The sequence below is a fragment of the Guyanagaster necrorhizus genome (assembly GCF_019112545.1).
Source record: "Guyanagaster necrorhizus MCA 3950 unplaced genomic scaffold BT62scaffold_3, whole genome shotgun sequence".
Taxonomy (NCBI): domain Eukaryota; kingdom Fungi; phylum Basidiomycota; class Agaricomycetes; order Agaricales; family Physalacriaceae; genus Guyanagaster; species Guyanagaster necrorhizus.
The window spans coordinates 1,086,325-1,099,036 of record NW_025064882.1 but is presented as its reverse complement, the minus strand read 5'-3'; the positions used below and the strand labels follow the sequence as shown (position 1 = coordinate 1,099,036).

Below are 12,712 nucleotides of genomic sequence, written 5' to 3'. Positions count from 1 at the left end.
GAACTTGTACTCGGAATTATTTGGTCCATAGAGTAATAGTAGGATATAGACAAGCGTCATGAAAAACAGAGACGATTATGAAGGTCTGGTAAGGCGCGATACACATCCCTAGGCTTTAGACTATTAGTAGGTCAGTCCGAAGCCGGTATTTTGACTTTGATTTGCCTATATGACAATCGATAAGGAAATACGCTCAAGCTGCCGATTCGATTTTCAAAAGTACTGCGATCGTGATCGGCGGTCAAGAAGGGTCAAGATCTGTGGGCTGGCCTTCATTAATATTCGAATTGTTTCATAGACGTGTGCCTGTTTGTATGATAAGCGATGTTGGAATATAAATAAATACATTGATGATGACGAGGCCAAGTAGTGATATATGTAGTGAGATCTGGAGGAACAAACGTTCAAAACGTGGTCTGATTTCGTTTGAATTTCCATTTTGGATTTGCGTGGGAGGGCCGCACCCCCTTTCTACTTACCGGCTCTTACCCCCGCCACCTTCTTCTATTTACGACGGCCGACGACGAGGCGGATGGCCAGCAATCCAGGCCAGCAACATCCCTACGACAGAGCGGACGTGCACAAGTCATGCAAATCATTGGAAACCTTGCTAGGCGTCTTGAGCGATTACTGTGAGGCTGCGGAAGCCGTTGTGATATTGCAGAAGAAGTTGGTGAAGGCTCTTCGTGAAAGCGCTGGATTGAAAACTACGACCGACATCGCTGGTTAGTCCGCTCTACTTCCCCCTGGCTATTCTGAGGGTCGACCTTGACCTTCATTTCTAGCCAACACGCTGAGCGCTAGTGCCAATATCTTTGAGGCTCTATTCGATATCGACGCCAAATTTGCAAAGATAGCTGACAAAGAATATGAAGGAATCAGTAGCGAGGTCAGAAAATGGTTCAAGAAACTTGCCGTACGTGCGCCGTAACGCCCCTACATAAGAACAACTTCACATTTGTCATGTTACAGAAAGAGGAGAAGGCCTGCGACGATAGAATCGCTGCTGCCAACGACAAGATTAAGCAAGCAGGTAAATCATTCTCAACTGTGTGTTACCACCCCTCCGACAAGGTCCCCTTGACCAGGCCAAGTCTACGAGAAGAAGTCTAAGAAGAGCGCTCGCGACGCCAGTGACGAGCATGCGCGTTACATTACTCTCATCAGCGCTCTTGCACCAGAAATATCACAGGATAAGTAGTGCGTATAAACTTATCTTGTAACGGTCATGCATTCAGTGATTCTCTTTAGCAACCATGCCTTATTCGTGACGCAGCGGCATACATCTACGACATTCAGTGTAGCAGCATGCATGTCCCGCATAGCCGATGCTGAATGGCTCCGAGCTTGTGAAGGAGTTCGTCGATATGCACCTGCTGTGGGGCTCTTGGGTGAATGGAGGGCTCTTTGCGAAGGGGGCTGGGGAGGTCCTATACCTCCGGACTTGCCTGACCTCGGTGCGCCAGCTCAACAGCAGCCTCGAACACAGCCACCACCACCGCCGTCGCAAACCATTCGTGAACCAGTAAATCGCATATCCGATGAAGAACGACCTTCGCCGCCAATGTGTCTGCAAGCCGAAGCTATTGACGTGAACTCGCAGAAGCCGACAGAAGTCCATCCTGGGGTCCGAACCGTATACGAGAAAGAAAGGGAGCAACCATCACCCTTATCTTCGCCCAACCAGCCTCAATATCCCCAAACGCCGGAAGGCACAGCTACACAGAAGCAGAACCAGTCGACACCGCCTTCCTCCTTTGACAATCCTATCCGCTCATTTTTGGATCCTAATACGGGATCCGTGAGATCGTTGTCTGCATTCCCAGCGCCTCCTACTCATTTCCCTCTTCCTCCCATTAATTCGCAGCGGCAACAGCAACCTTCTCTGGAACAGTCGTCCCACTCATCATCTGCATCTCATATTAGTTTCCCGACGTTGTCCCGGCCATCCGACGTCATTCCTGGCGGGGACGAGATTATCACCGGCGAAACGGTGTCGTCGTCACCTGTCTCTGGCCCCCCTTCCCCTCAACAGAAATTCAATGACAACTCTGATATAAACAATCAATCAAATGTAAGCGCGCCAGGTGGCCATAATCACGGTCTTCGACATTCGACACCTATGCGGTCATTAACAGCGCCAACTTTGGACGACCCTTCAGCAACTGTAGCAGAACGTTCGCCCAACTCCTTAAATACCTCGAGACTATTGTCATACGATGAGCGCGAATTTGGGTCCGATTACAAGCCTCCAACTCGAGGGCTTGACAGTGTGAAAGGCAAAGGCGTAGACAGAAATAACACGGCAAAGAATAGTGGTAGTATCGTGGCTGCGATGCGCAACCGTTATTCATACGATGTACGTAGTCCATCTTTTCGTAGATCCCATGAAATAACTGACCATGTTGCTAGTATGGCGCTTCCTCTCCTCCGTCCAGGGATATCCCTCGGTTACCGATGAGCGTAACCGATCTGGCCACCCGGTATCAACCCAGTGATGGGCCTTCATCCCCAAGAGTCAGAGCTTCTTCCCCGCCTATCGCTCGTACTCTACCTTCTCTGGGCACTTTCTCACAAGCTCAGCAAGTTGAGGCGTCATTCCGTGGAAGAAGTCCTCCGAGAGCATTCCGTGAATCATCTACGATACCCACGGCCATACCTATACCACAACCGCCACAACCAAATTTCCAGATTCACGCCACAGCGCTTGATGACGCTTTACGTCGTCAACGGCGTCTCGAGGAGCTAGAAATTAAAGAAAAGGAACAGACACTTCGTGCTAGAGAGTTGGAAATTGAGTTCAAGTCCCAGGAGTTGGAGAGACAAAGAGATTTTTTGATGAGTAACGACGCAAACTCTCTCGCACCTCCCGCATCAACCCGCACCTTGCGAAGCAGTAGCGAGGAAAACAGCTATCCTGAAAGATCGGGACAGTCACTTAATCAGCTGCATCCGGCTCATTGCACCTGTGATACTTGCAAGAATTCAAAATCTGGCTCAATCCCAACTCGTCCTGGAGAGAAAAGTAAAGGTGGCTGGATGCGGCGATTGAGTATGCCGATTGTTGCTGGAAATGCGTTTTTGGACGCTAAACGGTATGGAGGGTCGATGAAGGGAGGATTAACGTCGTTGGATAGCAAAAAAAATGCTAGCACGACTGTACTTGCACAAGAGGATGGCCGCTTGGCCGCTGGAGGCAGGAGAAGCTATGATGTAGGGATCAGCAACCGGAGCGTTACGAATCTAGGAAGGGGATAATTTATTTTTGGATACCCCGGAACAGAATCACATTTATAACTTACATTGTGTGGGCCTCGTGCATACGGTCTACTTATTATACTGATACTTACCAATGTCACTGATAGTGTACTGATTTTCTGTCTCGTTTCTTCATGTCGCTTATGTACTCTTACGCACGCATTTTACGATCAGTGATGAGATTTGCAAGCGAGATATCAAGACATCAACAGGGAGTCTAACGGAACTAATTGAATGTATATTGCTGATGAGTAACAATGCATGCAGGTGTTGTTTTATGTGCAGGATGACGGAATGCAAGAGTAAGGACAAAGTTAATAAGGTATAGATGCAGCGATGACAAGATTAAGAAGAATTTGGAGGTGGAAGATAACACAACACCATTAAACGCCCTGTGGCGTAGGCTGCTGCATAGGGCCGGTATCTCTTGACTGGCCTTGAATATCCTACATCAGACATCAGCAGAGGTCCTAAGAGAAAGGGATAGAAAGACGAACCATTCGCTGTTTTTTTATCGGTCTCGGCCGTGCGCCCGGAATACCTGCCTTGGCGTTTATGATGGCCTTTGGGGGAATGTTTGAAGGTTGAGGCTGCGGCGGCGCTCCCTTATTCGAATTCGAAACGGAATCATCCCGTTCTCTCTTCTTCCCTCTCGGCACCTGCTGCTGTGCGGCCAATGAACTCGCACTGACCGGTGGAGCACTGAGTGGGTGTGGTGTGGCTGTCCGGGGCGTTCCGCCACTAGTTCTTCCATTCAGGCCCGTCACCTGCACTGGGGGAAGATACGGCTTCACACTCCCGGGACGGGGCACGGCGCTTACGGGCCGCGGGGTGCCTGTGCGCTGTGCAGCTAAAGAGGCGGGCGTAGAAGGTATAGGTGCTTGAATGGGAGTCGGGGTTGGCTGTGGGGTGTGAGAAGCGGAGGCGGAGATATGGGCCTTTGCCAGACGTCTTAGCTCTTTCTGTGGCCAGATGAGTGTGGTAAGTAATACATTGGTTACACAGAACGCACCCGTTTCTTCCGGTCTTCTCGTGCTTGAATGGATTCTTGAATCAACGTGTTTGGATTCCACTGCACGGATCAGTTCCAGAATTCGAGAAATTGAAATGGAACCTACGCCTTTCAGCCCTTCTGCACTGACAGAGAACGCCTCACGCTGGGTCTTGAGGTCAAAGGGAGTGATCTTTATGCGCTCCTTGCCTGGTCCCAGGATCAACGATGTGAGGTAGTCGTCCTTCTTCATTGAATGTTTGCCTATGCGCCACACGCGATTAGTACACAATGGCAGCATAAGAGCGTAGTCAACGCACCAGGCGTGCCCTTTATGAGATGCTTGTAGGTGTTGTTCTTCTTCTTCTTTTCTCCCTTGCCACCTGGATCATCGTCATCGCCATCCTGGGGATCCGCCGCAGGCGTTTGTGGAGCGAGCGCGAGGGGAGTGTTAACGGTCACTTCCTTCCCCTTCCCCTTGTCGAGAGGGCCTCCCGGCGTGAGTGGATGTGATATGGACGGTGTCGGTGGTGCATTGGCACCTTGGTCATCGGAAGATATGAATGGTCGTACATACTTGTCGTAGGCATCGAGGAGGCAAAAATGGGATATAAGATCTTCAGTGCTCGTAAAAAGGGCCGGTGCCGGGGGATATTGCACTAGATGAACGGGTGAGTTTGTATGCAAGAGGGGAAACAAGAGGCGCACCTGGTGGAGGGAGAAAGAGAGGGACAGGGCCAGATATCGATGGCGGCGGGGGCGTCGGGGCGCGAGATGGGCCAGCGACTGCGTTTTGCATGCTGACCTGGCTGTGAGAGACGACGACAACGAGCAGTAGTGAACGTCGAGGTCAAAGTGAATTGCTATCAAGCAAATTGAAACTTGTTGCGCTGTATTTGTCATCACCCTTACTCGGCCCTTTTTGGTGACAAAACGCCCTTCTCCTTTCTTTACTAACTTCCGGTTTCACACAAACCTCACTACCATCCCCCCCCCCCCAAATTTCCCCATATTTGTACAGAGTTATGCCTAACATTCCTGGTTCGCATTACTGTGAAAGCATGCGCTGCACATGGCCGGATGTTGACGTTGAGATGTGGCCCAACCCCAGACTGGTGACAACAACTCGGAAGCTGCCGCCGTGCAATGTTCTGGGCGCCTGTGCTCTCCGGGTGAGAATTCAGGAATTGCAAGAATACAGAACGTTCTAATATGATATCCGGATGGACATTATAGTACACTGGAAGTCTTTATCATACTACATACCAAGTCTAAGCAGAAAAGCATACTATTTGCGACCTAATGATGCGAACCAGATCCAGACGGTTCTGGTGTCTGTCCCCCAAACAAGTCCTTACTTGCCCTTGATCGCCCCCGTTCTACTTCCTCGTTGCTATCTTTCACCCACCTCATACTCTTCTTCCCCTTGAACAAATCTACCGGGTTCTTCACAAGCATCACCGCCATCAAGGCAACCACCAGGAATCCTCCGGCAACCGCGAATATCGCCTTTGGGTAGGTGGCAACGGTGCCGCTATAGACAAGACCGAATATCATGGGCTACAACCAACGACTCGTTAGACATGGCACATATCAAGGGTCACACTGTCGGTACTCACTCCGAGGATCATTTGTCCAGTTGCCTGTAGAACAGCTAATGCACCGAACAACCTGCCAGTACCTGCACTGCCCTTGGCTTGATCCTCTGGACCAGCCCCGGTTTCTATGATTGTTCTTGCCTGGGTGATACATAAAGCGAGGCTTTGCACCGCCGGCACCGCACCACATCCCATGCTAGTTAATGAGCTGGCCATTACGAATAGTGCTTCACTATGTCTCGAAGCCGGTGAAGATGGAGAGGAAGACGTGTGCACTTTGTATATGGGCGCTGGCGATAGCACCACAAGCACGTTGGACAATATGTCGATGACAAACGAAATCCGGGTCAGGAGCAGATCAAACCGTATTTCCCGAGCAAGGTGTGCTTTGGTTGATTTAGGTTTCGTAGCTTTGCCGTTGGAAGATTTGGCTGGCGTTTTCACTTTCGGCTTGAGCACGGAAATGAAGACTACATGGATAATCAACGATTGTACTGCTAGATAAAAAAAAAAAATAACGTACAAGGCAAAAGAAGGAGTAAGAATGTGGCTCGAGCACCACCCATGAAAGAGATGTAATAACTGAGTTGCTCGGCACCCCAGCCATACACGTGAACAGCGTACAAGTACTTGAGTTGGTAAATGCCCTACATTTCAAAGCGATCAGTACAGCCGAACTTTGCAATAATATGCCGATATGTTATTGAACTAACCGTTGAGAGCATATACCCGAATAACGCTGCTGCCAACATGGTCAAACTCCAATCTCGATGTCTTCTGTCTCCCTCTGCTTCTATGATGGTCACAGGTAGGAATATAGACAAGGGACTCAAGAAACTACGAATGATGGCAAAACGCTTGGTCTCCGAGACTCCTTCGTCTGAAGAAGTGCTGGGACCTTGGTCATTGTTGCCCGAGTCCTGCCCTCTCAAATCTCTGGCCTTGCCCTTGGCTGAGTGAGTCATAGCATGTTCTCTTGCAGCTTCTTCTCTCTTCTCAGCGGATAAAGACTCGGGGAACACAAAGAGTACAAGGAGAAGGTTCGTGAAGGAACATAACACGGCTAGATAGAATACCGCTGTGACTGACTTTGGCTGTCCTGATCGCGTGCCTATACCGTTTTTGATTATCCAACCCCCAATGGCAGGTCCCATGCTGAATCCAACGTAGAATACACCTGTGAACCGGGAGAATATGGTCGCCCGAGATCCAGAAGATGTGCAATCGGATACATAGGCACTGGTAGCGCTTTGGAGGGTGGACCACCCACCAAGGAACCCCTCGATGATGGGAGCGATAATTAATAACTTGTGACCATGTGACGACAAGGGGGAATCCGGGGTCGAGACGAGAATAAACATGAGGTCCCTGAAATATAGAGCACTTGTCAGCAGGCAAAGGGAAGTTTCATTATAAAGAATGCTTGCGTGAAAAATAGACCAGATGTCGCAATGGCTAACACTTTCGTACGCCCGTGCCTTTCCCCAAAATGACCCCACCAACCTGTAGTGAGTGCTGAGAGAAGGCCCATAGTCGTGACCATAATTGTTTGAAGCTGTGCAGCGGCAGCCTGAACTGCAGGATCAGAAAGGCATTGTGGAGAAGGGAGGTCGCGCGGGTCGTCGTCAGAGGTGCGATTGGCGGTATAGTCGAAGTGTATCACCTGGGTTAAATAAGAAGGAGAGAGATGGGGTCCAAGGGGGTCCACAGATGAGGATATAGATATGATGTGATCACTAGAAAAGGATGGCACTTCTACAAGAGTGTGATTGAAAGGATGTGGATGGAGGCGAGAACAGGCAAGCTGTGTGAAGACTTCGACTCGGGGTGCAGTGGTCATGCCACGAGTGAGTGCCGCCGTGATGGCGAAAGGGACTAGCCTGTGGCATATGCAATGAGTGGGGGCCTCCCACACGACATAGAGAATAAACGGTATCGCACCAGAGCGGCCTTGCTCTATAGAAGGGCTTTCTCGGCCGACCAGGACGGAGAAGCGGCTCATGCTCCGAAGGTTCCTCAAGCATACTTTCTGAAGAGAGAGCCGAGAGAACGGAACGGTGTGCGAGACGAGAACGAGAGGGTGAGAAGGCAGCGAGGTCGCTGCTTATGAGGGGGTCGCCAGCAACAGACTCGAGATTGGGCTGCCTCGACATTGTGGAGGTGGCAGGAGGTGGTGTGGTGATGGTGTAAGAGAGAGATAAAGATGGAGCAGGGCCTGTTTTGCCGCCGGGATAATCGTGTAATTATTAGTTGCACACGAATAACCAATAAGTACACGCGTTATCAGCAAGCCTTCAAGGCGTGATACAACGGCGTCGTTCCAAGGCCCAGAGTGACAGAACGTGTCGTTTGTCGTGTCCTGCTCGACAGTGTCGCGCTGTCCGTCAAGTTGGAAGAATGTCAAGTGCAAGTGCAAGCCCCGTCGCTGTGCCACTGCTGACGAATAAGTCGAAAAGGAAAACAAAAAAGACAAAAAAGGCATCCTCCATCATGTGCATCAGGTCCATTAGGCTTACCGAAAAGCAAACCGCCCCGCCACTCAAGCATGCTTTACAGTGCTGGCAGCAAGCCCTAGCTTCTGCGCCTCTTCCGAGGATGTTCGGGAAATCGGACCGACTCTTATCAAACCAAATTTTTCTCCAGCCTATCAGTGTATACAGACCTTAGAATAAGACCCATTTCAAGACACAAGGACAGGTGAGGAGCGTAAGACTCGGTCTCCTTCCTTTGGTAGAGTCAAATCCTTGGGGTTGCATGTTACAGTGCTCACTGACTCGGACCGGTTCTTATCATCTCGCCTCGCCCTCACAGTGATGCTGATTCATCGGATTCATCATCCCGATGTTCGAATATCAGTTTCAGATAGAAGAATCGTTGGAATTTCTGCTACGAAGAGGCTAAGCCACGGAAGATCTCCCGAGTTGGTGTAGCTTGAGACGACTGAGATTTTAATGCTTTGGTCTCAACGAATGGTGGATATGAGCAGATGCGGGCATTAGGTGTTTCTGTACGAGTCACGAATTGCATATCGCTAGCGTCACTCTTAGTATTGACAGTGAGGGGCTCCAAGGAAACGATCGGGCCGTCACAGTTTGTTTGATGGAGTACAACATTGATAGCGATTATAATAGTCGGGTCGAGACCCTACAGTAGTGATGCTGAAAAGCCTTGCCCTGTAAGCATAGGAACAGAGAACTTACAACGACTTGGTTTCCTGCAGAGTTAAGCATCGTGGAACCAAAGTAGGCTGAAGCCTGGATTGCGGTGCTGACCGGGAAATATGTGAAGCTCTTCGATACCTAAGAAACATAAGACCTAATTTCATTTTGAAATCGGGCAACCTGCTACTCACGTAGAAGCAAAGATAAATGTCTAAGAAAGTGACGCGCGTTTGTAGCACCTAATAGATTATGCTGTTAGCTATAATGTAGACCTCACACAGCGTAGCGATAAGCAGAAACGCGGTGTTGTATTCACTGTACCTAATAGATTATGCTGTTAGCTATAACGTAGACTACAGAATACCAATCAGTGACATAAACGAAGTAATATAAGTAGATACTCACCCTCACACAGCGTAGCGATAAGCAGAAACGCGGTGAGGGTGCTCGACAGACCGTATTCAATATATATAGTCCATCCCGACATAAAGGGGTATCGAGCTTGGCCGGCGGGATACGACGGAGCTCCTGCTTGCTAATCCAACAAAATGAAGCCTGATTCGACGAACAACATCAGGAGTTTCTTTATCATAGTCCTTGACTTCCTGACATGTTGTGAAGAGCAGGCAGATATGAATGACTGTCGAAGTAGCCTGCGGACGAATCATCTTCAACGTTAACGCGCAATTAACTAGACAATGCACCAGGCCTTATAAGCAATCAAGAACGTGGCCATCGCATTTGTTCCCAACGAGAAAAAGAATACAGCAACTTGCGCACGATTGCATAACGGTGCCTGTTCTCCACCTATGAGCTTCCAGCCGGTTTTCTCAGTGCAAGGAAGGACATGGCTAGGCGATTTTCCTGTCACTCTTTGTAACCCTCCAGAGGATGAGTTACGGACCTGTCGCGGCTGTCAAAGAGACTAAAAGGAGCAACTATAATCTTGACATTGAAGGCCCATAGGGCACCGGCTCGCCATACGATGACAGCATCACCGATCAGAACTGCAACACCAAACGAGATCAGTCCTTCGGCTACTCATGAAGCACTTGATCAAAGTTACACTAAGTAGATCAAGAGATCAACGCATCAAACAATTGCTACGGAACTTGACTCACTTTAAACGTGTAAATGAAAGTTTCGGTGACTACCCGATTATTTTGCTCCGTGTACATGTAGTCTGAGAAACACTGAGAAAAGCTGCCTTGGGAGTCGACTAGTACCGCTCGAAGAGGTCCCAAGACGTCGGCGATATCCATCACCCACAGAAATGTTAACGACAAGAACATCAATACAATCGTGAAAACCAATGCCAGTCGGGACCACGACCTCGTCCTGTCTCCCCTATTTCGACTAGTACGAATGAGCATAAAGAATTTTACGATAAGTTGCTTTACCGCAACAAAGGACCAAGGGGAAATATCATTAATCAAACATTTTCAGGAGTGCCGCAGGTGCAAAAATGTGTAGCTACAGTCAGACGACCAGTAATGGAATGGGTAAACGTTATGAACAACCAAAAGGAAATGTCATCTAATTCACGAAATCGACGAGAAGTGAAATTCCGCGTTCAACGGAATGGATAGTTCTCGTCGAGAGCTGCAGTCCGAGGCAAACGAAAGCGCCTCCAATCACAGCTTTTGCGCAGTCGGTACTTCCTGAGACCTGCTGTTTGTTTAATTGCAAGAAAGACACTACTTCCGATTTCGATTAAGGAACGGAGCAGAAAATACTCAGAAGGCGACATCGGTGCCAAAGCAGCAACCTACTGTCTAACTGCTCGAAGAAAAGAAGAGTAACGTCAGGTGCGGGTCCAGGGATGGAGAGAACTTACTTGCCAAGCAAACAAAGAAAGCGTGTGCGATATAGACGCTATCAGCAAATACCGAAAAATGGGCATGTCCGTAACCATATGGTATACCGTTCCAAATCATTGTGTCGCGTTAATAAGCGTTATCGAACCAACCTGCGCGCGCCATTTCATCGGCCAATCCGTCCCAGTTCCGTCGGCGGGCTTTACGCCCTGCAAGCTCAGTGGCAAATCTATGAAGAATCACGTTAGTTACGAGTCGATTCTGGAAAAACGGAACCGACCGTAGACATTCATCTAATCTCCAGCGACCCTTGTCATGATCCATATTCGAAGGACGAACATCTTCCCCGCCCGATGCTGGAGTATACGGAGGGCCAGGCATTATACGTCGACTCAAAGAATATATCATTCCCGCCACAAACGCATCTTGCGCACCGACCTCATCGACGACGTTATCGTCGCATTCAGGAACTTCTGTTCCTTGAGAGTCATGATCGGCATCTTCGTTGTCGTCCTCCTCGGTCTGAGTTGTGTCGTATCTGTTATCACGACCTCCGGGCCTAGGACGTGACCTTGCTCGAGGTGTGGGGAGGCCAAGATGACTCGGAGCATCACTGCTGGTATAGTTGCCCGCTGTGAATGCACTAGATGAAGGCGTACGGCTGCGCGCGTCAGCCCAAAAGTCGCTTCCACTTCTCACAGACCGCACGTCGTTCACTTCACTAGAGTTGGCAGTGGTATTGGTCGCTGTATCTCTTCCTCGAGGAAGACGAGGACGAGAATTAGGATTTCGCACCGTTGACCGATCTTCTACCCATCCCGAGCTCTGGAAATATTCCCTGGTAGGTAATGACAAGACAGCGGCACCTTCAGAGCCCCAGTGCGCCACCAACAATGCATGCGGAGGCGCGATACTCATGAAGGACAACAGAAATGTTCTTGGTGTCGCCGCATAATGGGGTGAGTTCGCCTGAGCGTAATGCTTGTTAACAAACAGAACATCTGCGTGCGGGATCAACTAGAACGAGCAGTGTCAGAACCATAGGATCGAAATGTAAAGGAAAGGCTCGAACTGACGGCTTCTACACCCTGCCTTCCTCTTCTGCCGATATCCACACTAAAGACACAGTGACTCCTCCATTTTCGTTCACGTGCTAGACCGTCCAGACCGGTGATATTGCTTAAAGTCGTCTTCACTGACCTTCCTTCGAAATGGAGCCAGTCAAAGGGAGCGGGGCTATTAGGATTGAACATGATGGGGGTGCCCGGAGACCGTGGGGACGATTGGGCTGACATTGAGGGTGGCAAAGGTGATAACGGTGGATGCATAGGTGAGATGGGGGACTCTGCCGATGAGAAGAGCATGTAATTTTCTGGTGCCAAGAGAGGCCCAAGGATTGAGACGAATTCCTCGTGGGTTATGTCTGGCAAAGGATTGTGGTTCACGACCGTTCGCGTGTCATTGTCGACTAAGGAATCCCGTCCAGCAATCTTGTCCGGAGATAAAGTCGAGTACTACGTACCGGAATGGAAGACCCAGGCGCTGGGAACACCTGAGCCCGGCCAAATCTTGCAAAATCGCGTGCTGACGCCCTCTTTCTCCAGATCCCGGATTATCATGTTTCCTTCATCGTTCCCACCTAGGGGCGCGACGAGAGCCGTTTCGACATTTGAAAACTGTGCTAAAAGGGATAAAAGGGTGTTCGCAGAGCCGCCGCGGCTCTTTTCGACCGAATGAGCGCGAATTACTGAAGAAGGTGCAGGCTGACACGGTAAGGATAGTGTGTGTGTCAGAAAAAGAGTACCCGACGCAACAATTCGCAACGGCCGTCCTGTAGGGGGGAACAATTGAGATTCATGAGTGTCCCGACGCAACTTTGCCATGCGA

The 12,712-nt window shown here is 49.6% G+C and overlaps 5 protein-coding genes across 5 annotated transcripts; 1 reads left to right on the top strand and 4 right to left on the bottom strand.

Moving 5' to 3' along the window:
• Window positions 1-459: 459 nt before the first annotated feature.
• On the top strand, window positions 460-3,434 carry BT62DRAFT_926854 (uncharacterized protein; the record flags this gene model as incomplete). The annotated part of the gene is made up of 6 exons (XM_043185129.1): window positions 460-725; window positions 786-916; window positions 973-1,033; window positions 1,089-1,200; window positions 1,252-2,359; window positions 2,413-3,434. Coding segments are annotated over exons 1-6 (2,345 nt in total), but the record flags the coding sequence as incomplete, so codon positions are not given.
• Window positions 3,432-5,129, bottom strand: BT62DRAFT_926853 (uncharacterized protein). The gene is made up of 6 exons (XM_043185128.1): window positions 4,958-5,129; window positions 4,570-4,908; window positions 4,377-4,513; window positions 4,271-4,330; window positions 3,756-4,220; window positions 3,432-3,704 (listed from the first exon to the last, which is right to left on the bottom strand). Exons 1-6 carry the CDS (start codon window positions 5,046-5,048, stop codon window positions 3,642-3,644), a joined length of 1,155 nt encoding a protein of 384 aa, XP_043044701.1. The 5' UTR covers window positions 5,049-5,129; the 3' UTR covers window positions 3,432-3,641.
• A 514-nt stretch (window positions 5,130-5,643) lies between these two features.
• On the bottom strand, window positions 5,644-8,366 carry BT62DRAFT_406404 (uncharacterized protein). Its single transcript, XM_043180803.1, has 5 exons — window positions 7,789-8,366; window positions 7,275-7,727; window positions 6,561-7,215; window positions 6,371-6,494; window positions 5,644-6,317 (listed from the first exon to the last, which is right to left on the bottom strand). The coding sequence occupies exons 1-5, from the start codon at window positions 7,998-8,000 to the stop codon at window positions 5,827-5,829; spliced, it is 1,935 nt and encodes a 644-aa protein (XP_043044700.1). The 5' UTR covers window positions 8,001-8,366; the 3' UTR covers window positions 5,644-5,826.
• Window positions 8,367-10,581: 2,215 nt separating this feature from the next.
• BT62DRAFT_1000449 (uncharacterized protein) lies at window positions 10,582-10,911 on the bottom strand (the record flags this gene model as incomplete). Its single annotated transcript, XM_043176644.1, has 2 exons — window positions 10,582-10,776; window positions 10,846-10,911. 2 exons carry the CDS (start codon window positions 10,909-10,911, stop codon window positions 10,582-10,584), a joined length of 261 nt encoding a protein of 86 aa, XP_043044699.1.
• A 43-nt stretch (window positions 10,912-10,954) lies between these two features.
• BT62DRAFT_978065 (Ribokinase-like protein) lies at window positions 10,955-12,708 on the bottom strand (the record flags this gene model as incomplete). Its single annotated transcript, XM_043189319.1, has 4 exons — window positions 10,955-11,054; window positions 11,106-11,842; window positions 11,902-12,293; window positions 12,348-12,708. The coding sequence occupies 4 exons, from the start codon at window positions 12,706-12,708 to the stop codon at window positions 10,955-10,957; spliced, it is 1,590 nt and encodes a 529-aa protein (XP_043044698.1).
• Between the last annotated feature and the right edge of the window lie 4 nt (window positions 12,709-12,712).